This window comes from Mya arenaria, chromosome 12 (genome assembly GCF_026914265.1).
Source record: "Mya arenaria isolate MELC-2E11 chromosome 12, ASM2691426v1".
Taxonomy (NCBI): domain Eukaryota; kingdom Metazoa; phylum Mollusca; class Bivalvia; order Myida; family Myidae; genus Mya; species Mya arenaria.
In genome coordinates, this window is record NC_069133.1 from 68460292 (window position 1) to 68488184 (window position 27893).

Below are 27893 nucleotides of genomic sequence, written 5' to 3' on the forward strand. Positions count from 1 at the left end.
ATGCAGCGCAGGAAAATACCCTCAGATAGCCGAGATGACGTTAACAGGCTGCTAGAGAAGTTTAGGTACGGTTTCGTGTTCTTGTATGTTTTGTATTAAATGACAAAGAAGCTTTTAAAGCGATGGAAAATACCAGCAAACATTCAGGAGGAGGTCAACATTTTGCTTAAGAATGTATGTTCATGTATTCTTGATTTTACTAATATTAATTAGGGATGGAAACCGGATACCAAATCAGTATCCGGATATTCGTATCAAGTATTCGAATACTATCTGGATACTCGTATCAAATTGTTTTCATAATAAGTAAATTTCCTATTATATGTCACCCACCTTCTGTTATTTGACATAATTGTCCACTTAATTTATAATTCGTCATATGGCAATTTCACTTTTTCATTCACTCTTTCTCAGTCTTAATAATTTATAATGTTATAATCAAAGCTAAACAACTCATTTTACGTCATAAAACTCATGATAAATACCACATAAACACCTCGCGAATTGAATAGTCACTTCGGCCGAGGTGGTTGCTTGGTTACTGCCACGTGCTTTTGAGTTTGTTATTTGTCAGCAGGTTTCATTTTAAATGACGCTTTGATTATTTGATAGTTGATTGTAATTTTATTTCATTACATTGTTTGATTTAATGCAATACCTACAATTTCTGCGGTGTTTTGTAATGAAAGATATAATTGCGGAAAAGATAAGAAGACAAAAAGACTATCTGATTTTTCTTTATTTACATGCGTGTACTTTTTTTTATTTATCAATAAACTAAACATGTTTACATATCGTATGAAAAATAAAATATGCTACACAAAATTATACGTGAATAAATACTAAATAGTAAATAAATCATTTATATATTTGATAATTTAATTAACGTCATCGAGCCGGCCCTTGATACGATGGTGCCGCGATCGCCATCATTTCACGAAACCCCTGACCCTGGACGACGCTGAGGGGGAGGCAGTCGCGTACGACCCAGTCCGACATCGCTCGCGTAAGACTTTCGGCTGTGGCAGCCTACAACTGCGGAGGAGTGGACATGGTGACGTCAAGAGTCGTCTGCCTCATGGTGGACTTTGAAGGCGTAGTCGGTGGACTGCACACGGGGTGTTTTTTCATGTGATTTCTAAGATTTGAAGTTCCACCACAATATATACCAGTTTAACCTTACACAGTTGACACACAACACTTTTACCATCCTCGGATTTTGTAAAATACTTCCAAACACTTGAAGTCAATGTTGGAGGCATATTTCCGTAGTCGTGATACAGGAATAACGATATATTATTCAAAACATAATAAAAAGATTCAAAATGAGGGAAATTTGATTGAAAAGTGAAAAGATAAACAAATTGTGTTTGTATTTATTGTTCAGATAGCAATAATTTCTTCATGCATATTCATCAAAAATACGATTGGTCATTAATAGCTTTGATTGCACGACCCTTATCTTGTGATTGGACGATCAATTCCTACGGATTAATGATCAATCCGTTTAATATCAACTAGTGCCAATTAGTGTCAAATAAGCACATCTGAGATCATAAAACAACACTTGTCATTGTAAACAAGGTCATAGAACTTCACAGGGTGCTGCACAAGGACACAATTTCACGCCTTGTGCACCCAATTAGCAGACGATTTGTGACACATACTCGCTTCGTGACAGACACTGTTGATCACCTGAAACATTTCATCTGAAAAGTTTTATAACAATTGCTATGTCTCTGTTAAGCTATTTTATTGAAATTTAATTCTTAACGAATATTCGAATACCCATTTTGGTATCCGAATACTTGCGTGATATCCGGATACTCGGAAATTCGCTTCCATCCCTAATATTAATATAAGATTGATAGGTTTTGGAAAAAATTGTCTTGTTAACAGTGGATATATCAATTTTGAGGCTTCTGCTAATGTTTTCATTTGTTTTTTTTACTTCTGACCTTACATTAAATAAATAATTTTATCAAGGTCCCAATTAAGTTTTTATTTTATAGCTTCTATGTGCGATTCCAGTAAATCATATAACCCACGGTGGGAAGGAATTTATGTAAAAGTATATTGGTGGGTCCTCTTTTTCGCTAATATGGACCCTGAAAAGTTAAATATGCTTCTGTAGGAGGGAGGCATAATTTCAAAGTGCCTATCCCTTTTGGGTTATATGTTTAAATGGAACAGCCCTCAGTTAAAAACTGTTAATAAGTCACGCTAATTTATACGTTAATGGTTGCATCATTTGAACATGACATGTTTATTTCATTTCAGGAAAATATGTGGCCAGAAATGTGAAGTTGAGATTGATCATTCTGTTCACTTCCACTTTCAACCAGAATTCCCAGGAGAAAAAATTCATCCGTCGGTATTTGGAAAATTGTTGCAACACGAACAACAGACAACTGAGAAACTGAGTAAAACTCCAGAAAAAGTAACAAAGACATTTTCTGATCAGTCAACACAGACTAATTTAGGAGTTTTCCCCAGTACGACAATGGCTCCATTTTTCAATGTTTCAGTACCACCACCCAGTGCTAATGCAATTTCTTCACCTTCTACACTGCAGCCAAGTACAGTCAGTCAAGCTTGCAGGAGTTCAGGGATGCAAATGCCTTTACCAATTGATGAGCTGTACGGTATAGGAAATCAGGGAATTGGTCAAAGCGCTAATCCATTTATGAGTCAACTCATGAGTCAAGGTATGAGTGGGCCTAGCTCCCAGCCTTGTGGTAACCTGGGTTTCCCTATGCGCCCAGGAAGAGTAAGTTCTCCCCCACCTGGGTTCCTTGTCAACTCCCAGCCATTGCCTGTAATACCTGAGGTCCCTTTCAATTCCGATTTGTTACACAGTGTTCCTCCAGTACCTATCTGCACTCCACAGACTGCTTACCTGCCGCCTAACCAGTTCTTTACAACCATGCCAGAATATAACACTCAAACGCATGCAGGGTGCCCTTACAGTGGGTCACAAACTTTATCTTACAGTACTGATCAGTTGCAGATTCCTAGCAGTGTCAGTGGTCAGGAATCAACGCCCCAATGTAAAGCTACTGAAACTACCATTGGATGTAGAAAAACACCTGGACTTGTAGTAAATCATAGTGTAAGTGGTGCAGAGTTTCCTGAGAAAGCCATTGAAAGACTGAAGCCTATACTGGAAAATGAGATTGAAAAAAGGGAGGATACATGTGATAATGTTGCAGATATCCCTTTACCTGTTGGTCCAAGTTTGCCAAATAAGAAAGCTGGGCACCAGGAGGAAAAAAAAAACGTTCCCTCCAACGAAAAAATCAAGGTAAAAGACATTCCATTGCCAAAAGAGCCATGTCTGACTAACTGTAACAAGGATACCAATGAAAATAATGAGCTAGAAAAGGACATGACAGAAGAAGTGGAAGATGATTGCAGTGAATTAGGTAGATCAGGAAAAGTGAACCACAACGCCAAACCAAAGTGCATTAGAAGTGTAGATCATATGACTCTCGACCTGAAGAAGATAAATTCGAAACTTCTTAAATCCAAGTTCATTGAAATAGAAAAGGCCCAAATGCTGGTAAGTGAGACAAGTGGTTGTGTTTTGGAAGATTTTGTAAGAGATGGAAGTTTAAGAAAGGATGAGGTCGAATCAGATGTTAAAAATGTTGAAATTAAATCACAAGCAGATGTGAAAGATGCATCACAAACAACAAATTGCATGGACAAATCTGAGACAGAAAGTGATCCTCTTTTACAAGTTAATGATGAGACTAAAGCATCCGTTAGTGTTTTTGAGAGAACAAAAGAAACAGTAGAAGACATAAGGCCTCTAAGAAGACCGATGATAAGTTCAAGTGTTCCTGATGAGAACAAAATGGTTCAGAATGCTGAGGAAGACTCGGTCCGAGGTGATATAACAGCTGGAAGTGCAAGTGTTGAGCATAAGTCTGTAGATAACATGTACATCAAACAAGAACCGGCCGACGAGTCAATTGGAAAAGATGTAAGTCAAGTAGAAAATGATAACAAAGCAGCATCTCTTGAATCAAAAAGTAATGTTGATAAGAGTATAAATACTTCGGTTTCAAAAGTGGACAGTTTCAATAATGATTTAAATCCAGGTCTTTTGAAAAAAGCTCCAACTCTCAGGGAAGTGGTTAAACAAATGCATGGCCCGACAGCATCTGACATGAACTTAGAAACTTTGAAATCTCAGACAAGTTGGTGTAAAGATTACCTTAAAAAGACATTAACATCGGTTGAAAATGAAAGTTGGGATTTAGAGATTGATTTAGATAAAGAAAATGATGTGAAGAAAGGAATTGACAGTCAACCAAGGACAATGACTAAGCACGATGATTCACAGGGTCAAGACTTGAAGAAAGTTGTTAAGGCTGAAAAAGATGATGCACAAACTGAGGCTGAAGGAATATTGGCAGTTAAGAAGAATTTTGGAAATGTTCAAAATGTTGTCAGAAAATCAGTGCCGACAAGAGTCGACCACAGTCAAAGTGCTCTTAATACTCTATCTTGTATAACCTCGACAGAAAGTTGGGATGCTGTTTTGGACGATGAAGAGAATTTGGTGAAAAAGAAAGATTTGAGTAAAACCAATTCAATTGTGAATGATTTTACAACAAAATCAGTATCACAAGATGCTATGAAAGTCGAGACAAGACCTTATGGCACTCAGCAAAGAGAAGCTGATTCATCAGATAAAATCAAGAATATAGAAGTTATTGTAACAACGAAGAAACCCAGCCAACCTGAGCCAGGCAGAGGAGTGTACAGCTGTTTGAAGAGTGTTTTGGGTAAGAGTTACTTTGGCAAGAAGCCATACTTTATACATGTTTAAGCTGCATCAATCTACCAGGGCTATCTCACCATTTATAATACGGGCAAAAATAAGTTTTTTGCCCAACTGCCAAACATGAGGTTATTCTTTTTTTTTTTTTTTCAGTCTGCGAAATAACCCATGTGCCCGATGCCCGGGGCAAGTAAAAATCCCGCCGGGCAAGTAAAAAATCGTATTTGCTTGCCCGATCGGGCAAGTGAAAAAAGAGAACGAAATCGTTTATCCGAAAATCAACAAACAAAGTAAATACTCTAAATTTGATGACGTATTACTCGACTTTGTAAAAGTCGCTAAATTTGATGACGTTTTACGCGGTCTGTATCGACTGGTACACTTACTCCGCAGTCCGAATCAATAGACGCTTATAACTATGCGTATAAAATTGAAAGCCGATTGGACGCTTGATTTAAACCAGTCCGATGCAAGCGTTTCAAAGACAACTCTGATGTGATCTTTGCTTATATTTTATTTGAAATTTATTCGGGCAAGTGAAAATTGGTCCGGGCAAGTTAAAATTGCCAGGGAGATGCCCGAAAGGGCAAGTTCATCTGAAAAGTTATTTCGCAGACTGTTTTTTTTTTTAAAGAATGTGTTAATTTTGTTGTTAGACAGGGATGTTAGAATAGGTTAAATCATTTGTAAGGTGCTGAAAATAGCCATGTTCAAATGATCAACTTAGAATATGAGAAGATAATCTTCGTTATCCAGTCTATTCAAAAAGGTATAACTTTATTGTATTGCCTGGGCAAATTGCAGAAACCTTTTACTAGTGAATGATTAATTAGATGAAATCCGGACATTTCAATGAATGCCTTTATGCCTGAGTATTAATATTAGTTATGTTACTAGCAGGGCTTCTAAAATTTTGGAATCTCAATCGGTCCGGAGCCGGCCTCAATCGGTCTGGTCCCGGCGACACCCGCCCCACCCCTGTATGATATCCTATACTATGACTAGGTTTGGATTAACAACGATATATGCAATTTAAAAGAACAATTTAAATTTAACAGTTTGGTAAACAACAAACGGATATTATAATCATGTAATGATCGACGACAACATAGCATATTCATATTGCCATGTGAAAATATGGACCGATTTTTAACACTTAATCAGGATAGCTGCTAGCACACAATTAACGAGCGACCTACCAATACACGTGATTGGACCGATTGTAAGCGTCTGCTAATTAACAGATAGGCTATAGAAAGTTCAGTGTAGTGGAAAAAGCAGCTGGTCGCATTAGTCACATGGTAACTAAGACACTTTTATGACCTATTGGGGGTAGTTTTGAATGTGTGAATGACCCATGAATATTTGTGTATTACAATTTCTGCAATTTTAACTGGCCTAGTCGTTTTGGACCGAATTTACAAAAAAATGAGAAAATTTCAGACCAATTTTTTTTACACTTTTTGAAACTGAAATCGGTCTGGCTTGGACAAAATCGGTCCAGACCGGCAAATTGCCAGTTTTTAGACGCCCTGGTTTTTCATATAAACGATTGACTACCAAAGTGCCTTTATAAGACAAATGTCCAATTGGATAAACAATTTTGGTTATTTTTAATTCTGATTAAAATTTTATCTTTAAGACTGCAACCAGGAGAAGGTTGGAACTGGGTCAAGCCTGAGACTGGGACCACTACAGGCCCACTGGAACAAGATCTCAATGTCACATTCTAAAAGTATGTTCAAAATTTTAGTTTGGCTTTATTTGAGCTTACTTACCTACCCGTTTGTTTTAACAAAAATTTGTAAACTTCTTATAGTTTCTTCAGTAGTTTTTTAAATGAAAAACATAAATTAAAATTTAAAGTGAATATTTTTAAAGGAATATTTTTAAAGGAATATTTTTGTTTTCAAATATTAAATGAATATATACTTATTGTAGCTTATTTTCTCACTGACCGTGAATGAAATTGTGTTCTTTGTTTTGCTGGGTGCAGTAATGGGATCTCATTTCAGTGAAATATATGTAACAGACTTAGTTTTCTTCCAGAGTGCAAGGTGCGTGGAAAGTACCTGTTACAGTGTTCAGCGGACCTCCACTTTCCTATTGGTGTAAGCTCCAACAGTGCAGGGGAGGTTATTATTGCTGACACTGGAAACCACTGCATCAAGAGTTTCTCCCCTTCTGGTGAACTCCTCAATGTATTTGGAAAAGAAGTAAGTAACAGTCTTAGTCTAACATTCATAAGCTTAAATTCTTGATTATCTAGTCCAAATTACTATATTCTTTAATTTGTAAATTTCTTCACTAAACATGTTTACAGTCCTATGTTCATCGGAGTTTGGAGTTTTCTCCCAGCCAGAATATAGTTGACTGGGTTTTTACCTTGGATTCCAAGTGTGAATTCTGATCTCACTAAGTACTTGTGAACTCAAGAATGTGCAGGAGTGTGAATTTCAAGTAATGATATATTCAGCTCAAGTGGTTTGTAGTTTGAAATGCATTTGTAGATTCTTTATTTTTAAGTTTTATGGCAAACATTGTTGATTGTCAAGACCCTGGTCTGTTCCTCAAAGGTCAAGGTCACACAAGGTTCACCATGATGAGGCAGCATGTCCCAGGTTATGTGAATGTGTGTGGATGCCTTGGTCAGTCCGGACTGAACCTTGCCAGGGCTATATCTTGACCATGCATTAAAGGATTTAAAAAAAAAAAATGCCTTGAAGGTTCGCCATGATTACTGAAGGCCACATCTCGGGCACAAGGCAAGAGCTGTACCTAAAAGGTCACACTTAGAGGTGAAATGTCAAATTAAGTACTGTTCATACACCTTTATTTCATATATAACACCTAGTTAAATAACCTAGCACAGATTTTAAGCACATAAAGGCGTCGTGTTGCACACAAGATCCACATTCCTACCCCAAAATATCAAGGTCACACTTGGAGGTAATTAAGGAAGGCTTCATAAATGCACATAGAGCATAGATAGTCCTGTCCTGGCTTTAACTTGTCATGCAAAGGGGGTTTTGTAATAATATGGTACAGATGTTTGGCACCTGAAGGCAACATGTTGGGTGCAAGAGTTGCATGATCTAATCTCTGCATGTGTTGCACGTGCAAGTCCCAGGTCCCTTCCTCTACAACACTCCTCACAACCATCATGGGTTATGGCATATCATATGCTTATAGTTTGTGATACCCATTCCTTTATGTGAACAGATGTTTCATAATTATAATAATAACAGGTGTTTCCGGCTATGATGCGACCTTCTGCCATTGTTGTAAATGACCAGGATGACATCTTTGTGAAGGACGATATCTGTATACGAGTTTTTGACAAAGACGGAACCTTCCAGAGAAACATTGCTGAAAAGACATTCAAGAAACCATTTGGTAAGATGTAAATTGCAGTGTTTTTTTATCTGACTAATTTCACAATGCTTAAACATTTTTTTCACAAATGTGGAAATGAAATTCCCCAAGTCTTAACTAAAATTTATTTATTTTTAAATAAATAAGATATTGGACCGCAAACTATTCGTGTACCGAAGATTTGGTGTTGTCATTAGAAACAAACTTTATTGCCTTTCTTTTTCCTTTTTGTCTACTTTTAAATTTTCGTGTTGATTTCAAGGCGAAAATTAATTTTGGACTTCTTGTATTAGTGAAAAATGAGGATACAATCGAAACTCGTTATGTCGTCTTTTTCAGGACCTACAGAAAAAAGTCAAGATAACAAACATTCGACACAACCAAATTAAAAAAAAAAATCACCAATCCCAACACATTTGAGTTTGATTTATGTTTGATATCCGACTTCTGCTATTGAATGGTCTTTTAACATATAACCGTCGTAAAAACAGCAAATGTATTATTGAAAAATTGATTTATTTGTGTCAAATTTATTTAATTCAATTGAATTAAATGGTTTAAAAAAGTTTGCTATGTACATGCAGTGTAGAGAAATTTCTTTGTCACGTAACTTTCATTGTTGGTGAATTTTCCCATGATATCACCGGTGTCCTCGTGCGTTTCAATAAATGTCTCTTGTGCAATAAATGTCTCTTTAATCATAAACATAAACAAACACCTTTTATTATTCACACTTATTAAATAACCTCCAATTATGACAGTTTGATATTTTGACACACATGGTAATTTAGCGACATGCCGAAAGTAATAAATATTTTCCCACCTACAGCTTGATCTATAGTTCGACATAACGAATAGGGGAAATGTATGAAATTCGACCACAGGGACTGAAATAGGAGGTCGACATAGCGAAAAAATGGAGATAGAAAAATCGACACAAGCAGATTTATTTTATATAAAATAGGAAGGAATAAATTCGTGACCGGAGAAAAAAGTCGACACAACCGGAAAGTTGAGATATCCGACGTTGACATAGCAAGTCTGGACTGTATCTACTTTAAATTTCATGAACTTATTCAGAGTAACAATGTGCTCTTTTGTGAGAGAATTCCAACATTTAATAGTTATGGCACTTTAAAACTTTTTAAACAAGTACATGTGTGTCATGTTTTAATAACCTAATTTGGAAATTGTAAAGTATTATAGTTTCACCTGCGGTGTATGGGCGTGAGATAGCGAGTGTTGTCAAATCAATAATAACCCTTTGTTGAATCAGGGTAGCAACATAGGGCCATCTTGGTGCTCTTGTTCTATAATATTCCTTTCATTAAACCTTATCAATGAAACTGCATTACACTGTAATCATTTTGAAAAATAATAGTTTTTTCTATTATTGTTGATTTTGTGCTTCGTAAGAATCTTTTCTGTTTAAGGTCCAATTTAATCAGGATCCACATCATTTTATGATCTGATTTGTGTTTTAATAACATTCAATACTCTTCTCTTAGTGTATATAATTATTTCTATAAATATGATATTATTATTATCGAATTGCCAAAGTCTCTCTGGTTAATAAATAAATAAGTCTAATATAATTTATTTAGTTTCTAGTTTTACCTAGGAAAATATTGAATGGGAAACACAAGTTAAATGATATTGACAAACAAAGCTTTTTACATAACAACTTATTTTACTGTGATTTTGTTATTTTCTACATCAGGTATTATTTATGAATTATCTGATCTTATCTTTCACACAATCCAACTCTTTATCCCAGTTTTACAGGTTATCGACAGACTGTTTACCTGGCTATTTATAGAAAGCTAGTCAGTGTAGTGTGAAGGCTATATAAACCTTCTGAAAGAACAACTTCAATTCTCTATATGATGTTTTAATCAAGCGCATAAATCTTACTAAATGAAAATGTATTAGTCAATGCAGAATTATCAAATCTTTTACTTGCAGTTACTTTTGAAAGCTTGTTTTGTCTCAATGATTTAAAAATCTCGTTTAAACGTGTTGGGTTAGTTGAAATAATCTTTGCTCAACAGTTGAAATGGTTTTGTGTGAGAGGTATAAAAGCCTGTAGAAACCTAGTGTAGTTATCGCTTCTCGGCCTTTTGGCTAAGATCAAAGTGTAGTATCTGTTCTTATCAGCTTAATATCTGATACGTCCCCCATTGGGGGACTTCGATATTAAACTGATTTTTGAACACAGATGAGAAGTCAGGGGCTTGCTCCGCTCTCGTCACGGGTTGGCCCGGTATTGCAGTACCTCCGGGATCGGCCCACTCCCCCCCAGGGGAGAAATAAACAATCATAGGTATTAGAAACAGGAAGTCAGGGGCTTGCTTTGCTCTTGTCACGGGTTGGCCCTGTATTGCAGTACCTCCAGGATCGGCCCACTCCCCACCAGGGAAGAAATAAACATAATAAAGAAAAGGTTGTTGGCATGGAATGATGCTGTTTATCCATGTTACAAATATTAACTGTTGCATGAATCAAATCCAGGATGAGATTAACAATTTCTTTACTGTTTCTAACATCATAAAGCAAAAATGAATGAAATTATAGGTACAAATATAATGAATACAGTTACACATGTCCTGTAAGTACTTATTTTCCTTCCAGGTCTTGTGCTGGCCCCCAATGGTCGACTAGTTGTCTTGGAGACCGTGCTCTCCTCCCCGTGTCTTGTCCATGTGTCCCAGGACGGCAAGAACACATGGAGGTTTCAGTTCTCTCCCCTCATTCATCCTGTCGTTGACCTACGCTCTAGCAAGTGTCGATTCTTGGGCATCTCAGAAAATCATGTGATTGTCAGTGACCTCGGTTTGTAGCCTGCAGATATTACTATTATATTTTATGTATTAAGGGGCTCTCTTGTCAACACTGGTATGACAAACAAATTTTTGCTCATTGTTCAGTTATGTCACAATTAAAAAAGGACATTTAACTGGCATAATCATACAATTTTTTTAACTGACCAATCAATGATTATATCTTATCTGGAGATATCATCATTTGTTAGATAAATAGCAAAAAGATAATCAATTCAAGATTTTCAAGATTTTCCGATATTGAAAAAAACCATGTAATTTTTCACATAAATATGTGTACTCTAACATTTTTTATTAGCTAAATATTTAATAAAATGCAGTTCTGCTATGGACCATTCACCTAGCTAATTATTGTAAAAAAACAAAAACAGAATTTTTTAAATGGCTAATAATCATAAAAAATAAGAACAGTTATATGTATTCCATTTTCATACATTTGTCTCTGACAGTATTTCAACAATTCTATTTATGTTACCCGGTTGTCCGGTTAGTGCAGTGGTTAGCACACTCGCTTCTCACCTAGGGGAACCGGTTTTGATACCTGGCCTGGGCACATGTGAGGTTGGTTTGTGGTCACCAAGCCAGACAAGTGGGTTTCCTCCAGGTGGACTGGTTTTCCCCTCAACACAGGACCACACTCTCGTGGTAAAATCGTGCCAACAAGAGTGATTAGTATAATATTATAAAAACTTGTTTCAAAATCGTTGTAAAATAAAACTATTGATGTAATAACGATTTTTTCCTGATGGATTAAAGCCATTTCTTCTTGTGCTTGACATTCCTTACTCAAGAGTAACCATCTGTGTCCAAGGTGCGAGCGTGCTGTACATGACGACCCTGGAGGGAGTGTTAACAAGGACACTTGGAGGTTACGGTACCGGCCCCACGCAGTTGTTCGAGCCATCTGGGATCTCTGTGGACAACTACGGTAACTTCCTGGTCGGCGATAGCAAGAACAACAGGATTCAGGTATTGGCTATAGCTAGTTATATATAAGGCCAGTGGAATTAAATTTACGATACTGGTGTCTAATCTTCTTTTAATGAGAGAGAGTTGGCCTATATTTTTTAAATAAAGAGCAATTTGGTACATGTACTTAATTGGTGCCTAATTACATAATTTTGATGTCATTTTACAATGTCTATACGAGTTGATAGTTTAATAGCATACCGAGTTGATAGTTTAATAGCATACCATGAGATTCTATTTCATATTTTGGTTAAGTATGATGACACCATTTCATACTCTAATTAGCCTAAGCTGTTGATCAGCAACATGAGCCATTCAAGGGCAGCAAAGTGTCTTATTAATCCAATGCTTTACAAGAATTTTTTTTCCAAATTAAATGTACCAAACACCGAAGAATGACATTTCTTCTGAACAAACAGGTATAGTAACTAAACACATTCAAATTATAATTGCAGTAATTTGAACTAATTTAATTAAGTTGGGAGCTAAATATGCACTTAAGTTACTATTGTTATCTGTTTCCTGTGTAGAAAGGCAGTTTCAGCTGTTGATATGTATGTAATAAAAGCTTTGTATGCCGTATATTACGCTTTAGAAGTATCTTAAAACAAATGTATTTATCAACATATTAACAGTTGTCCACATTCTATTTACAAGTAGAAAATACAGAAGTACAATGATGTTTTTGCAACAAGACACCAGACGGAGAGTTGATTCAGGCATACATATTACAGCAGTGGTTGTCCGTTCAGATGCTGTTATATAGTTTGAACTAATACATGATAGAGAGCTACACAAGTAGCTTTGTCCTAACATAATGCTTAAGAATACAGTTTTTCTTAAACAATCATCCACTATAACAAAGATTTACTACATCATAACACCAAGTCATCTGTTCAAGCCATCAACGTTTACATAGAGTTATCTGATTTTAAGGCAGTGTTTTGTACCGTAGCTATTTATAATACAGTAGCTAAGATCGCTGGTCTATTTATAGCCGGAAAGAGTAAGTAAAGTCTAGATATTCTGTCTATTTCTAGTACTGTTTAAAATTTAATGTAGTACAAATTTATATGGTATAAAAGATAAATACGCAATCCATTGATAAAACCGAAGGATACTTGTAAATATTCTCTGGTATATTTACTATGCTGATCAAGCAGCCTCTAAATCAATATTCAGTACAAGGCAGGTAGTCAAACTTGGTATTGTGAGAGGAGTATATAGCCCAGGGCAAACCCTGCTCAAGCATACTTACCTGGTACAGGGGATACCGTGATCATGAAGGCGGTTCCCCCAGGAAGAGGCCCTCCCATTGCACTTCGGTTGGGCTGACGCCTGCGATAGCCACAAATGTTGGTTACTCGGGTACGTAATTTATTGGTGTGGGGACTGCGTTCGCGCTGTCCCTGAATAAACAAACAATAGGACATCTCTTGGTTAATGAACCATGAAAAAATGTTGAATCATCGTTAAAGCTGCACTCTCACAGATTTACCATTTTTACAACTTTTTTTATTTTTTTGTCTTGGAAAGGGCATTTTTTTGCGTAGATATCAGCTAACCAATGATATAAGATTGCTGACAAAAAATCAGATCGTAAATTTTCATTTTTCCCTTTGAAAATTGCTGTTTTATGGCTTAAACTATGGTTTAAGAAAAATGCATAAAACATCAATTTTTATACCCCTCAAAACAAAGTTTGGGGGGGGTATACTGGAATCGGGTTGTCCGTCCGTCCGTCCGTCCGTCCGTCCGTCCGTCCGTCCGTCCGTCCGTCCGTCCGTCTTTTTTTTGTCCGGGATTCATCTTTGTCGTTATTGAACGAATCTTTTTCAAACTTTCAAATATTAATGACCATGATGTAAACCTGTGCCTCCGTGGATTTGGTCAGAATCGCATGATCCTGAGTGGAGTTGTGGCCCCTTAATGAGTTAAATTGGGCAAAATTAGCTTTGTCCGGGATTCATCTTTGTCGTTATTGAACAAATCTTTTTCAAACTTTCAAATATTATTGACCATGATGTAAACCTGTGCCTCCGTGGATTTGGTCAGAATCGCATGATCCTGAGTGGAGTTGTGGCCCCTTAATGAGTTAAATTGGGCAAAATTAGCTTTGTCCGGGATTCATCTTTGTCGTTATTGAACAAATCTTTTTCAAACTTTCAAATATTAATGACCATGATGTAAACCTGTGCCTCCGTGGATTTGGTCAGAGTCGCATGATCCTGAGTGGAGTTGTGGCCCCTTAATGAGTTAAATTGGGCAAAATTAGCTTTGTCCAGGATTCTTCTTTGAAGCTATTGAGCAAATCTTTTTCAAACTTTCAAATATTAATGGCCATGATGTAAACCTTTGCCTCCATGAATTTGGTGGGAGTCACATGATCCTGAGTGGAGTTGTGGCCCCTTAATGAGTTAAATTGGGTAAAATTAGTTTTGTTCGTCCTACTCCTTCGTCATTTTTGAATGAATCTTTTTCAAACTTTTAGCCATGGTGAGAACATTTGCCCCTGTGATTGTGGTTGGAATCACATGATCATGTCTCCAATTATGGCCCCTGAATAAGTTAAAATAGGCAAAAATTATACAGCTTTGTCTAGTTGTTACTAAAAATAGAAAAACGGTTTCCGGACGATAACTCATGAAAGGCTAGACAGATTTGAACAATTTTTGGTACACAGGTGTAACATCAGAAGATACAGGTCAAGTTCGATATTGGGGCTGGTGGGGCCAAGGTCAAGGTCATTGTTACTAAAAATAGAAAAACAGTTTTGGGACAATAACTCATGAAAGGCTAGACAGATTTGAACAATTTTTGGTACACAGGTGTAACATCAGAAGATACAGTTTGGTACACAGGTGTAACATCAGAAGATATAGGTCAAGTTCGATATTGGGGCTGGTGGGGCCAAGGTCAAGGTCACTGTTACTAAAAATAGAAAAACGGTTTCCGGACGATAACTCATGAAAGGCCTGACAGATTTGAACAATTTTTGGTACACAGGTGTAACATCAGAAGATACAGCTCAAGTTCGATATTGGGGCTGGTGGGGCCAAAGTCAAGGTCACTGTTACTAAAAATAGAAAAACGGTTTCCGGATGATAAATCATGAAAGGCTTACAGATTTGAACAATTTTTGGTACACAGGTGTAACATTAGAAGATACAGGTCAAGTTTGATATTGGGGCTGGTGGGACCAAGGTCAAGGTCATTGTTACTAAAAATAGAAAAACAGTTTTGGGACAATAACTCATGAAAGGCTAGACAGATTTGAACAATTTTTGGTACACAGGTGTAACATCAGAAGATACAGTTTGGTACACAGGTGTAACATCAGAAGATATAGGTCAAGTTCGATATTGGGGCTGGTGGGGCCAAGGTCAAGGTCACTGTTACTAAAAATAGAAAAACGGTTTCCGGACGATAACTCATGAAAGGCCTGACAGATTTGAACAATTTTTGGTACACAGGTGTAACATCAGAAGATACAGCTCAAGTTCGATATTGGGGCTGGTGGGGCCAAAGTCAAGGTCACTGTTACTAAAAATAGAAAAACGGTTTCCGGATGATAAATCATGAAAGGCTTACAGATTTGAACAATTTTTGGTACACAGGTGTAACATTAGAAGATACAGGTCAAGTTTGATATTGGGGCTGGTGGGACCAAGGTCAAGGTCACGGTTACTAAAAATAGAAAAACGGTTTCCGGACGATAACTCATGAAAGGCTAGACAGATTTGAACAATTTTTGGTACACAGGTGTAACATCAGAAGATACAGGTCAAGGTTGATATCGGGGCTGCTGGGGCCAAGGTCAAGGTCACTGTTACTAAAAATAGAAAAACAGTTTCCGGACGATAACTCATGAAAGGCTAGTTTTTCTTGTCAGCAGTGTAACTTCTAAATTACTCAACATATTTAAATAAAACAGTACATGCATGATAAAAGAAGATGCAGTTTGCAGTAACCTTGGAGTTATGGCCTCTTTTCAAAGGAATGGTTTGCCATTCCTGTGTCCAGGCGGCATTTGGGGGTATTCGTCACTACTGTGACAGCTCTAGTTGAACTTAATTATAAAAATCTGTGATCTAATTTTTTTGTCAGCAGTCTTATATAATTGGTTTCCATGGATTTTTGCATAAATTGGCTCGTTCCAAGACAAAAAATAAAAAAGTTGACAAAACGTTTAATCTGTGAGAGTGCAGCTTTTAAGGACCTAAACAATCATTTCAAAATTTTAAATGCAACTTTCGTTAAATATGAAGAAAACACAAATTGTAACCCACTTTTTGAGACAACGGAGCATATTGATAGTATTCTTAACCCCGCAATTAACTAAGGACGAAATATCAAAGTTGTTAAAGAATTGAAAAATGGTAAGGCTGGTGGGGTAGATTGAATTCTAAACGAACACGTAAAATCTACTTTAAATCTGTTTGAAAATATATATGTACAACTATTAAACATAGTGTTAGATACTGGTTATGTCCTTGAATGGTGGACAAGGGGAAATATTCAACCAATTATTAAAATGTTAAAAACTGAGGTAGCCCACTAGTCTAAAAAAAATCATAGGCCGAAGGCACTTTTAAGTTGTTTAGATAAGTTATTCACTGCTGTTTTAAATAAACGTCTACACAATTTTGCTGACAATACAGACCTAGCTGGATTTCGCTCAAACTACTCACTACTGAGTGGCATCAAACCATATTTGTGTCGGTACATAATAAAACCTTGAATTATTACTAAATGCATATTATTTGTATTACCAGTACCTTTTTACATTTTAAATCAAAGCGCTTATATCTTGAAAACCTTCGGCCTGCTACAATTTGTGAATAAAGTCATGATATGCTCAGACAACGCGAAAACTTTTTCTCCTTCACAGGACATTGCGACAGGTAAACACTTAAAGTTTACCTGTCGCAACAAATTTTTACCTGTCGCAATGTTACAAACAGTATTCGGTTACATCAGCCTAAACCTTGATTTTAAGCCTCTTTTTTAAATAAGTTTTGTAATTCCCCATTATGACAGGTTTAGATCATGCATAGGACGCACTTTTTTACCCCCAATTCTCGTCTTAAAAATTGCCTGCGTCCTTTCTATGCTATTAGAATTTCATCTATTTTTTTCCAAGTCCATTTCAGGTCGAAAATATCGGACCGGGGAAGAACGCGGTAATAGTAAGTATCTGTACTGCGTCATCGAAGAGAACAACTAACATAGGTAAAATCACGCAACTGTTGACTGTCATTCAGAAGGCATGTCTGAACTATTGCAACGGTTGCAACGGTTGACTGTCAGTCGGGACTATTACGGCAGTTGTATAAGTCTTATAATATGTGTAAATGTTCTCAAAATGTCAAGACATATATCATTGTTGTGTACGCTAAATTACCAAAATACGACAATAATTATCGAAATACACAAGACAGTTACCAAAATATGCCTTATATACAATTTTTTGTTTGTTTTTTACTTCAATATATATGTTATAAATACTTGACCAACCTTAATTTTTCGGCTCCGATTTTGACATTTTTCCGCTGCGTCCTATCTTATATATTAAGGGTTTTTACCCGTTTTCTCAACTATTTTTTTGCCTGCGTCCTATCTATGCTAGCGTCCTATACATGATATAATACGGTATTTTTGGTTAGATTTGTCCTACAGTACTATAATAAATTACAAAAAAAGCTAAACATCATGTAAAAAAAAATCAATATTCGAATCTTATGTCATAATTTTTTTCTTCCTTTGCCTCCCAAAAAAACCTCATATCTGGTTCGCCTACCCATGGAACAGCTAGATCTTACTCTTTTAATTCATCTTTAAATTAAAGATACAGTACAGTTATAAAATGTAACGAATTGTACTACAAGTCAAACTCAGGCACAACATTTATGCAAAAACGAAAGTAGATTTCTTGTTATTGGCAATGTTAAACAGAGCGGAAAGAAAGTCAGCTTGGTATATTAATCATCTTATTTAAATTAACACGATTGCCGGGAACCACTTCGCTGAAAATAAATATATACGGAATTTTGTAATTTCCGAACATTTCCGTAAAATAAAAGTATTATAGTACGAGCTGAGATCGGAACCTTACGCGTGTTATCGGCTTTTACAGAAACATGTCGAAACGGGGTTTACAAATAGTGATACACGGATTAACACGCTGAATAATCATGATATAATAGTTCAAAAATAACTCTGAACATTTATTTAGAAACTGAAAGTAAATTTTCCGAAAATTAAACGGTGCTGACTGTAATTTTTCACCGGACATTGTGACCGACCAAAACAAAAGTTTCGTCGGTCAAAATGGAGATATACCGGACATGTCCGACTGTCCGACGGACATTCGCATTGTCTGTATGCTGAATGAAACAGAAAGTGTGTAAAGATTTTACAATTTGTCTCAATAATTTCAGCCCAGAGTCTTGAACATGTTGGATATGCAGATTTATGAACCACTGATATAAATATGTTTAATTTGTCGAAGTGACATAGGCTGAGTGCAAAATATTGAAATACGGTACATTAATAAATATAGGAAATAAATAGTGCGACAGTGATTTCATCCTGATCAATTTTGCGCGATAGAGTACTAATATTTATTTTTAATAAAAAGATAATTTTAATATATATGTAAGTATTTTCATTACACATTACTATAAGCACAGCTGAGTATAGTCAAGAAATGGAAAAATGAAGTTATTGTCAACTTGTGAAAATCATAAGGTATACTAATATTAGAAAAGGCGAGGGGATATAGTAATGGTAGGCGCGCTTCTGTGCTTGAGTGCATGCCTGTTTGCGTCCGTCCGTCCCACATTTGTTTCTTTGCATCTCCTCTTACATTTCTCATGCGATTTCTACCAAACTTTCACAGATTGATGATCATAAAGTGAAGCAGTGCAAATTGTCGGACTTTCCCGATTCGACCATTTTTAGCTAGACTTTTCGAAGAATAAGGAGAGCTATACTACTCACCCTGGCGTCAGCGTCGGCGGTGGCGTCGGCGTTGGCGTCACACCTTGGTTAAGGTTTTGCATGTAAGCACCTTTAAGTCATTATCTCAGTAAATACATCAGTTATTGCATTGAAACTTTGGATATGTATTCCCAACTATCTTACATACTAAATTAATGAAGTGAGATAACAATTAGGCCAAATAAAAAAATAGGTGTGTTTCAGGTAACACTGCCAAAATAAATAGGGTAGGTAGGGTTTTGATATATTGATTTCAATAACTGTTGACTCAGACTGTAACAAAAATAAAAGTCATCAATTTTCAGGTTTATCAGCAGTTTTTAAACATGTTCCATGCTTCAAAGGAAACATTCTTTTTTGTCTGGTTAAATACTTTTACGATGATGGTTTGATTTCAACTAAGTTATGGTACACCACTCTGCTATTATTTAAGACTTTCCAGGAACAGTTTAACTTTTCTTTATGCACCCTTTTGCTTTCATTCACCCTCTGTAGTATGCTAACCTTCCTGTTACATAATTTCATGGAGAGTGGGACAGCAAATTTACCATATAAGCCATCAGCCAAGGAAACCTCAATGCTGTCAATATGACCTGGGGGTTCAGGTTTGAAGAACAAATAACATGCAGGTTTTATTGCCAAAATTACACACTAAAGTCTGACATATCAATCCGAAAGTCAGTATCTGACACATTTGTATCTGACAAGAAAATATAGTTCAAGAATTGAAATATACCTGCCTCACAAGCACAAACTAGCCGTAATTTACCTTAGAGTTTGGACACTAAAAATTCGGACACCCATTATTATTTTCAAAAATAATTTATTTTGCGTACCTAATTTTCGGACACCCAAAGGACATCGATTATAACTTTTACAGAACTTACTAAGTTTCACAGACAAAGATTATTGATCTTTATCCTTACCTAACCATATACATCACTGTGACAAGTTAATTAGTTACTACCTATCCTAAACGATTTATTGCCTGTTGAAAGCGAAGTGTGATATATTTAATGGAGGATTAAAGACACAACAAGGGCAATCAAGGGATTAAGAAAACACAGACATGACATGTTTGTAAAACGATCCGCCAATAATCTTTGAAACTTGTACCACACTTTTAATATAGACTTTATGAAGCAATAATCGTACAGTAATACTCATTGAAACATCAATAGAACAATAAAATTCAACACATTCAATGATACAGGTAACTATTTAATGTGATGAATTAAAGTTAGAAATGCAATACTTGAGTTACAATCGAAAACACCACCCAGACGCATTAATCCTGCATTACAATATCCATGAGATCCTCGTGGGTATAACTGTGAGTTATGTGACGTCACTCAGTGTGACTGTTTGATCCGAAGCCGACAGAATGTGTTGATTCATTTCAATGCATGTATAAAATGGTGTTGAATGGGATTTTAAATAACTTGATGAAGAAATTACACTTATAGGCGTTATAACCATTGATAACTACGGATAAATTAATAAGTGGTAAAATGCAGACATGAAGAAGAAAGGCAGGTTTAACATAGACGTAAATAAAATGTAAAAATGGTTATTTTCTATGAATTCGGACAGCGAAATTTTTTTTATTTTAAGGTGTCCGAACTCTAACAAATGCTTTTCGTACCCAAAAAACATTTTATTTTTCAGGGAAAAATAGGTTAGGGTCGGCTGGAAAAAACAGGGTAGGTGGGGTAACCTGAAACAGACCTATTTTTTTATTTGGCCTTATTTGAATATGATGCAAATAATAGGCCTTTATTATTCGACTTAGAAATTCTGGTTAAGGTTTTGCGTGTAAGCACACATAGGTTAATATCTCAGCAACTGCTTGAGGTATTGCATTGATACTTGATACAATGGTACTCAACCATCCAACCTACTAAATTAATGAAGTGAGATAACTCTAGTTTGCATTTAATGCAAATAATTGCCCTTTATTATTAGACTTAGAAATTCTGGTTAAGGTTTTGCGTGTAAGCACACATAGGTTGATATCTTAGCAACTACTTGAGGTATTGCATTGATACTTGATACAATGGTAGTCAACCATCCAACCTACTAAATTAACCAAGCTAGATAACTCTAGTTTGCATTTAATGCAAATAATTGCCCTTTATTATTCGACTTAGAAATTCTGGTTAAGGTTTTGCGTGTAAGCACACATAGGTTAATATCTCAGCAACTACTTGAGGTATTGCATTGATACTTGATACAATGGTAGTCAACCATCCAACCTACTAAATTAACCAAGTTAGATAACTCTAGTATGCATTTAATGCAAATAATTGCCCTTTATTATTCGACTTAGAAATTCTGGTTAAGGTTTTGCGTGTAAGCACACATAGGTTAATATCTCAGCAACTACTTGAGGTATTGCATTGAGACTTTATACAATGGTAGTCAACCATCCAACCTAATAAATTAACCAAGTTAGATAACTCTAGTATGCATTTAATGCAAAATAATTGCCCTTTATTATTCGACTTAGAATTTCTGGTTAAGGTTTTGCATGTTACCACATTTAAGTCAATATCTCAGCAAATATATCATGTATTGCATTGAAACATTAGATATGTATTCCCAGATAACACTTTTTTGAATACAATGCAAATTATGGGCCTTTATTATTTGACTTAGAAATTCTGGTTAAGGTTTTGCATGTAAGCACACATAGGTTAATATCTCGGCAATTACTTGATGGATTGCATTGATACTTTATACAATGGTACTCAACCATCTACTTAAATAACCAAGTAAGATAACTCCAGTTTGCATTAAATTAAAATAATGGCCCCTTTTTTATTCGACATAGAAATTCTGGTTAAGGTTTTGCATGTAACCACTTTTAAGTCAATACCTCAACGAATACGTCATGTATTGCATTGAAAATTTACACACAGGTTCTCATTTATTTAACCTTCTTATTTAATCAAGTAAGATAACTCTATCTTTTATAATATATAACTTTTGCCCCTTTATTATGCGACTTAGAAATTCTGGTAAAGGTCTTGCATGTTAGCACACATAGGATAATATCTCAGCAACTATTTGATGTATTGCATTGAGACATTATACAATGGTATTCAACCACCCAACTTAATTGAATAACCAAGTTAGATAACTCTAGTTTGCATTTAATGCAAAATAATTGCCCTTTATTATTCGACTTAGAAATTCTGGTTAAGGTTTTGCATGTTACCACATTTAAGTCAATATCTCAGCAAATATATCATGTTTAAATGTATATAACTGTACGGTATTTTGCAAATAATGGCCCTTTATTATTAGACTTAGAAATTCTCGTTAATATTTTGCATGGAACCACATTTATGTTTATATCTCAGCACACCATGTATTGCATTGAAATCTAATCTAACAGTGATCCATGCATGTTTCGCCAAAACTTTTCAATCCTTACATTGAAAAGCGGCGGAATAGTCGAGCGCGCTGTCTCTGTGACAGCTCTTGTTGAAAGAGTTATTGCCGTTTGCTTATTTTACATTTAAAATTGGTTTCTTTGCAACTCCTCTTACGTTTTTCATGGGATTGCTACCAAACTTTCACAGATTGATGATCATAAAGTGACGCAGCGCATTTTGTCAGGCTTTTGCGATTCAAACATTTTTGAAAGAATTAATGCCCTTTGTTTATTTTACATTTAAAATTGGTTTCTTTACATTTAAAATTGGTTTCTTCACAACTCCTTTTACGTTTTTCATGCGATTTCTACCAAACTTTCACAGGTTGATGATCATAAAGTGAAGCAGCACATATTGCCGGGCTTTCGCGATTTGGCCATTTTTGAAAGAGTTATTGCCCTTTGCTTATTTTGCATTTAAAATTGGTTTCTTCGCAACTCCTCTTATGTTTTTTCATGCAATTTCTACCAAACTTTTACAGATTGATGACTATATAGTGACGCAGCGCATATTGTCGGGCTTTCGCGATTCGACCATTTTTGAAAGAGTTATTGCCCTTTGCTTATTTTGCATTTAAAATTGGTTTCTTCGCAACTCCTCTTACGTTTTTCATGCAATTTCTACCAAACTTTCACAGATTGATTATCATAAAGTGAAACGGCGCATATTGTCAGGATTTTCTGATTTGACCATTTTTGAAAGGGGTAATGCCCTTTGCTTATTTTACATTTAAAATTGGGTTTTTTTTGCATCTCCTCTTACGTTTTTCATGCGATCGCTACCAAACTTTCACTGATTGGTGATCATAAAGTGACCCAGCGCATATTATCAGGCTTTTGCGATTCAACCATTTTTGAAAGAATTAATGCCCTTTGTTTATTTTACATTTAAAATTGGTTTCTTCACAACTCCTCTTACGTTTTTCATGCAATTCCTACCAAACTTTCACAGGTTGATGACTATATAGTGGCGCCGCGCATATTTTCGGGCTTTCGCGATTCGACCATTTTTAAAAGAGTTATTGCCCTTTCTTTATTTTACATTTAAAATTGGTTTCTTCGCAACCCCTCTTACGTTGATGACTATATAGTGACGCAGCGCATATTGTCAGGCTTTTGCAATTTGACCTTTTTTGAAAGAGTTATTGCCCTTTCTTAAGTTTACACATTTCCTATGTTCTTGAGAAACTACCCTTACCATTGATTGGCTTTCGTTACAAAAAATGCCCCCATGAGGCGGGGGATATAGTTGTCTGTGACCGCTCTTGTTCTTATTTGAATGTATTTCATGTGTTTAAATTTATTTAGGAGAAAACATCATGAAGAAATATAAAATTATTACATCATCTAACCAGATATGACATTAGAATTTACTGGTAAAAGATTTTTAACCAGGTTTTCACATAGTGAAACCTGGTTATTAGAATGGCAAACGTCGTTGTTCGGGCGGGCGTGTGGGCAGGCGGCCGGGCGGCGTCAAACTCACCTATGGAACTGAATAACTTTAGTAAGGGTTGACATATCTTGACCAAACTTGGTCTATAGAAAGAGGTTATGGGTACCTTTCATGGCATTGTGTTTGGGGTCCCTAGGGTCAAGGTCAAGGTCACTGTTACTAATAATAGAAAAATGGTTGAAACTGAATAACTTTAGTTAGGGATGACATATCTTGACTAAACTTGGTCTATAGGAAGAGTTTATGGAGACCTTTTATGGGATTGCCTTTGGGGTCCCTAGGGTCAAGGTCAAGGTCACTGTTACTAAAAATAGAAAAACGGTTGAAACTGAATAACTTTAGTTAGGGATGGTATATCTTGACTAAACTTGGTCAATAGGAAGAGTTTATGGAGACCTTTCATGGGATTGCATTTAGGGTCCCTAGGGTCAAGGTCAAGGTCACTGTTACTAAAAATAGAAAATGGTTGAAACTGAATAACTTTAGTTAGGGATGACATATCTTGACACAACTTGGTATAAAGGAAGAGTTTATGGATACCTTTCAATGGATTGCATTTGGGGTCCCTAGGTTCAAGGTCGCTGTTACTAAAAATAGAAAAACAGACACCGGCTGAAGTTCTTTTGTCAAACATTAAAAACCTGGTTTCGTTGCATTGCAGCGTTTCTTGTTTTTTATTAAAAGTATAATGTTTGTTATAATTCTTATTGAATATCCTTTTAGTGTAAATTTTTTATATACTAGTAAACAAATAAAATTATCTTTTCTGAAATACATGTAGTGCTTTGTAATAATTTGGTTCATCACTAGAGCAGGTGAAACAGTTTGGCAGTTTTTGCTAAAAAAAAAATACTGGAAAATCATGTAATAAAAGAAACTGACACTTGCCATTTTATAAATTATGATACACAATTTTATTCACCATGTGCAGGAAATATATTATCACCACAGGCTCGCTTACTAACATTTTTCATAAACTTGTTAAATAAACTTAACAAAACTTAAATCAGAATTTGCCTTGATGAAATCTTGGCATAGTTTGAAACTCGGTCACAAGGTCAAGTCTTGGAGAGACCTTTGGAATAGAGACTTTATTTTTGCAATATTTCTGGTCCAATCTTGCCTTGATGAAATATTTTATTGGTTTGAAACTGGGTAATGTGGGGTCAAATCTAAATGCTACACATTATACATTTTTTTTTCAAACTGTTGCCAACAAACACATATCTCATATCCAATGTTCTTTAGAGTCCATCACTCTGCAGCTGTATTGCTTGGTTTGATTGGAATATTTCACCAACACATGATTTCAATGCCACCTACGTTGCTTAATCTGGCATGGATAACAATTCAACAAATTTGCTTGTAATAGATGTACTACCATTTCGAGTAATTATTTTGCTGTACAATTATTGTTGTTATAAAAATACTTGCATGAGGAGCCACTCTTCTGCCGTAAAACTTTATCAGATACACTGGCTTGACGAGCCACTCTTCTTCTGTGGACTTTCGCCTGTAACAGATAATTATACTGGCATGACGAGCCACTATTCTGTCTTGTGACTCTTGTCTGTTACAGATAGACTAGCATGACAAGCCACTCTTCTATTGCTCAACTCTCCTGTTACAGATATACTGGCATGAAAAGCCACTAGTCTGCTGTGCGACTCTTGTCTGTTACTGATAGACTAGCATGACGAGCCACTCTTCTACCGCTTGACTTTTGCCTGTTACAAATATACTGGCATGACAAGCCACCTACGACTAGTCTGTTATAGATATATTGGTATGACTTACCACTCTACTGCCGTATGTCTATGTTCTGTCACAGATATACTGGCATGGCGAGCCACTCTTCAGCATAACGACTCTTTTCTGTTATAGTTATACTGGCTAGACTAGCCACTCTTCGGCATAACGACTCTTTTCTGTTATAGTTATACTGGCTAGACTAGCCACTCTTCGGCATAACGACTCTCTTCCGTTACAGTTATACTGGCTAGACTAGCCACTCTTCAGCATAACGACTCTCTTCCGTTACAGTTATACTGGCTAGACTAGCCACTCTTCGGCATAACGACTCTCTTTCCTTACAGTTATACTGGCTAGACTAGCCACTCTTCGGCATAACGACTCTCTTCTGTTACAGTTATACTGGCTAGACTAGCCACTCTTCAGCATAACGGCTCTCTTCCGTTACAGTTATACTGGCTAGACTAGCCACTCTTCAGCATAATGACTCTCTTCCGTTACAGTTATAATGGCTAGACTAGCCACTCTTCAGCATAATGACTCTTTTCCGTTACAGTTATACTGGCTAGACTAGCCACTCTTTAGCATAACGACTCTCTTCCGTTACAGTTATACTGGCTAGACTAGCCACTCTTCAGCATAACGACTCTCTTCCGTTACAGTTATACTGGCTAGACTAGCCACTCTTCGGCATAACGACTCTCTTCCGTTACAGTTATACTGGCTAGACTAGCCACTCTTCAGCATAATGACTCTCTTCCGTTACAGTTATACTGGCTAGACTAGCCACTCTTCAGCATAACGACTCTTCTGTTACAGTTATACTGGCTAGACTAGCCACTCTTCTGCATAACGACTCTCTTCCGTTACAGTTATACTGGCTAGACTAGCCACTCTTCAGCATAACGACTCTCTTCCGTTACAGTTATACTGGCTAGACTAGCCACTCTTCAGCATAACGACTCTCTTCCGTTACAGATATACTGGATTGACGAGCCACTTTTCTACAGTATGACTCAGCTATTACAGATATATTAGCAAGGCAAGCCACTTTCCAACCATATGACTCATCTATTTCAGATGTACCGGCATGACGGGACCCACATGGGTGTTCTGGAGTTGGACAAGTTTGTGCGCCGACCCTCGGGCATCCACTTGACATCAGACCATCGCCTGCTGGTGGTCAACTTCCTGAACCACAGCATTATGGTCTTCCAGCTGGAGTCCTCATAGGCAGCAAATCGAGAACATTCTAATCTTAAACAGCCTTTGAAAAACTACCTTATATATCCTAAAGATTAAAGTGTATATGAGTTTTTGATGTCTAAAATGGTGCAGTTTTTCTCCCTGGCAGCTCTATGATAATTGCTAAATTCCAATTTAAAGTTTTGAGCGACAGACTGGCAGGATTTGGATGAAATTGAAAAAAAAAAATCCTTCTTTTTTTTTGAGAATGATTACAATTGAGTATCATGAAACTTTTTAAATCCAAGATAAAACTGTTATTATTGTATTTTGTTACTGTAAGGAATTTAGTGATTGTTCTATTAACACGTTTTTCACATTGTGAAACCTGTTTTTTTTTTTTAATAGCATATGTTGTTGTTTGCTTGGGAAGGCGGCAGAGGGCATCACCTATTAAACTGAATAGCTTAAGTTAGGATTGACATATCTTTAACAAACTTGGTATATGGAAAGATTTATTAAGACCTTTCATGGGATTGCGTTTGTCAGAGACCCTAGGGTCAAGGGTCTCTGTTATTAATAAAGGAAAACAGTTGAAACTGAATTTAATATGGGTTACAAACCAAACTTGGTATATAGGAAGATGTTATGGAGACCGTTCAAGGGAATGCATTTTGTGCTCCTGTGATCAATTTCACTTTTACTAAAAGAAAGAAAAGGTTGAAATGGAATAACTTTTGTTAGGGTAGACATTTCTTGGGAATAGTTTATGGTGACCTTTCATTGGATTGCGTTTGCAGTCTAGGATCAAGGTCAGTTTTACAAAAAATAGATTAAACGGTTGATACTGAATAACTTAAGTTTTGTTTGACTTATTGTGACGGAACTTTGTATGTACAAAAACTTTATTCAGAACTCGTGGGATTGCATTTGGGGTCCCAAGGTTCAATGTTACTGTTATTTATAAGAGAAATCCCCCAGTTGAAACTGATTTCTAAAAGCAAATGCTCAAGTTTTTAAGTCAATCATTGAAAACCTGGTTTTGTCATCCTGTGGCGTTTCTTGTTTAGCTATTTAAGCCTA

At 36.2% G+C, this 27893-nt stretch overlaps 1 protein-coding gene and 2 non-coding genes across 3 annotated transcripts; all 3 read left to right on the plus strand.

Moving 5' to 3' along the window:
• LOC128210920 (uncharacterized) lies at positions 1-27010 on the plus strand. The gene is made up of 8 exons (XM_052915265.1): positions 1-65; positions 2281-4796; positions 6435-6527; positions 6842-7008; positions 8041-8188; positions 10799-10999; positions 11819-11976; positions 26706-27010. Exons 1-8 carry the CDS (start codon positions 1-3, stop codon positions 26856-26858), a joined length of 3501 nt encoding a protein of 1166 aa, XP_052771225.1. The 3' UTR covers positions 26859-27010.
• Positions 10272-10464, plus strand: LOC128212661 (U2 spliceosomal RNA). Its single transcript, XR_008257567.1, has one exon. It is a non-coding gene; the product is annotated as a U2 spliceosomal RNA (small nuclear RNA).
• Positions 13227-13388, plus strand: LOC128212621 (U1 spliceosomal RNA). The gene has a single exon (XR_008257541.1). It is a non-coding gene; the product is annotated as a U1 spliceosomal RNA (small nuclear RNA).
• Positions 27011-27893: the final 883 nt, after the last annotated feature.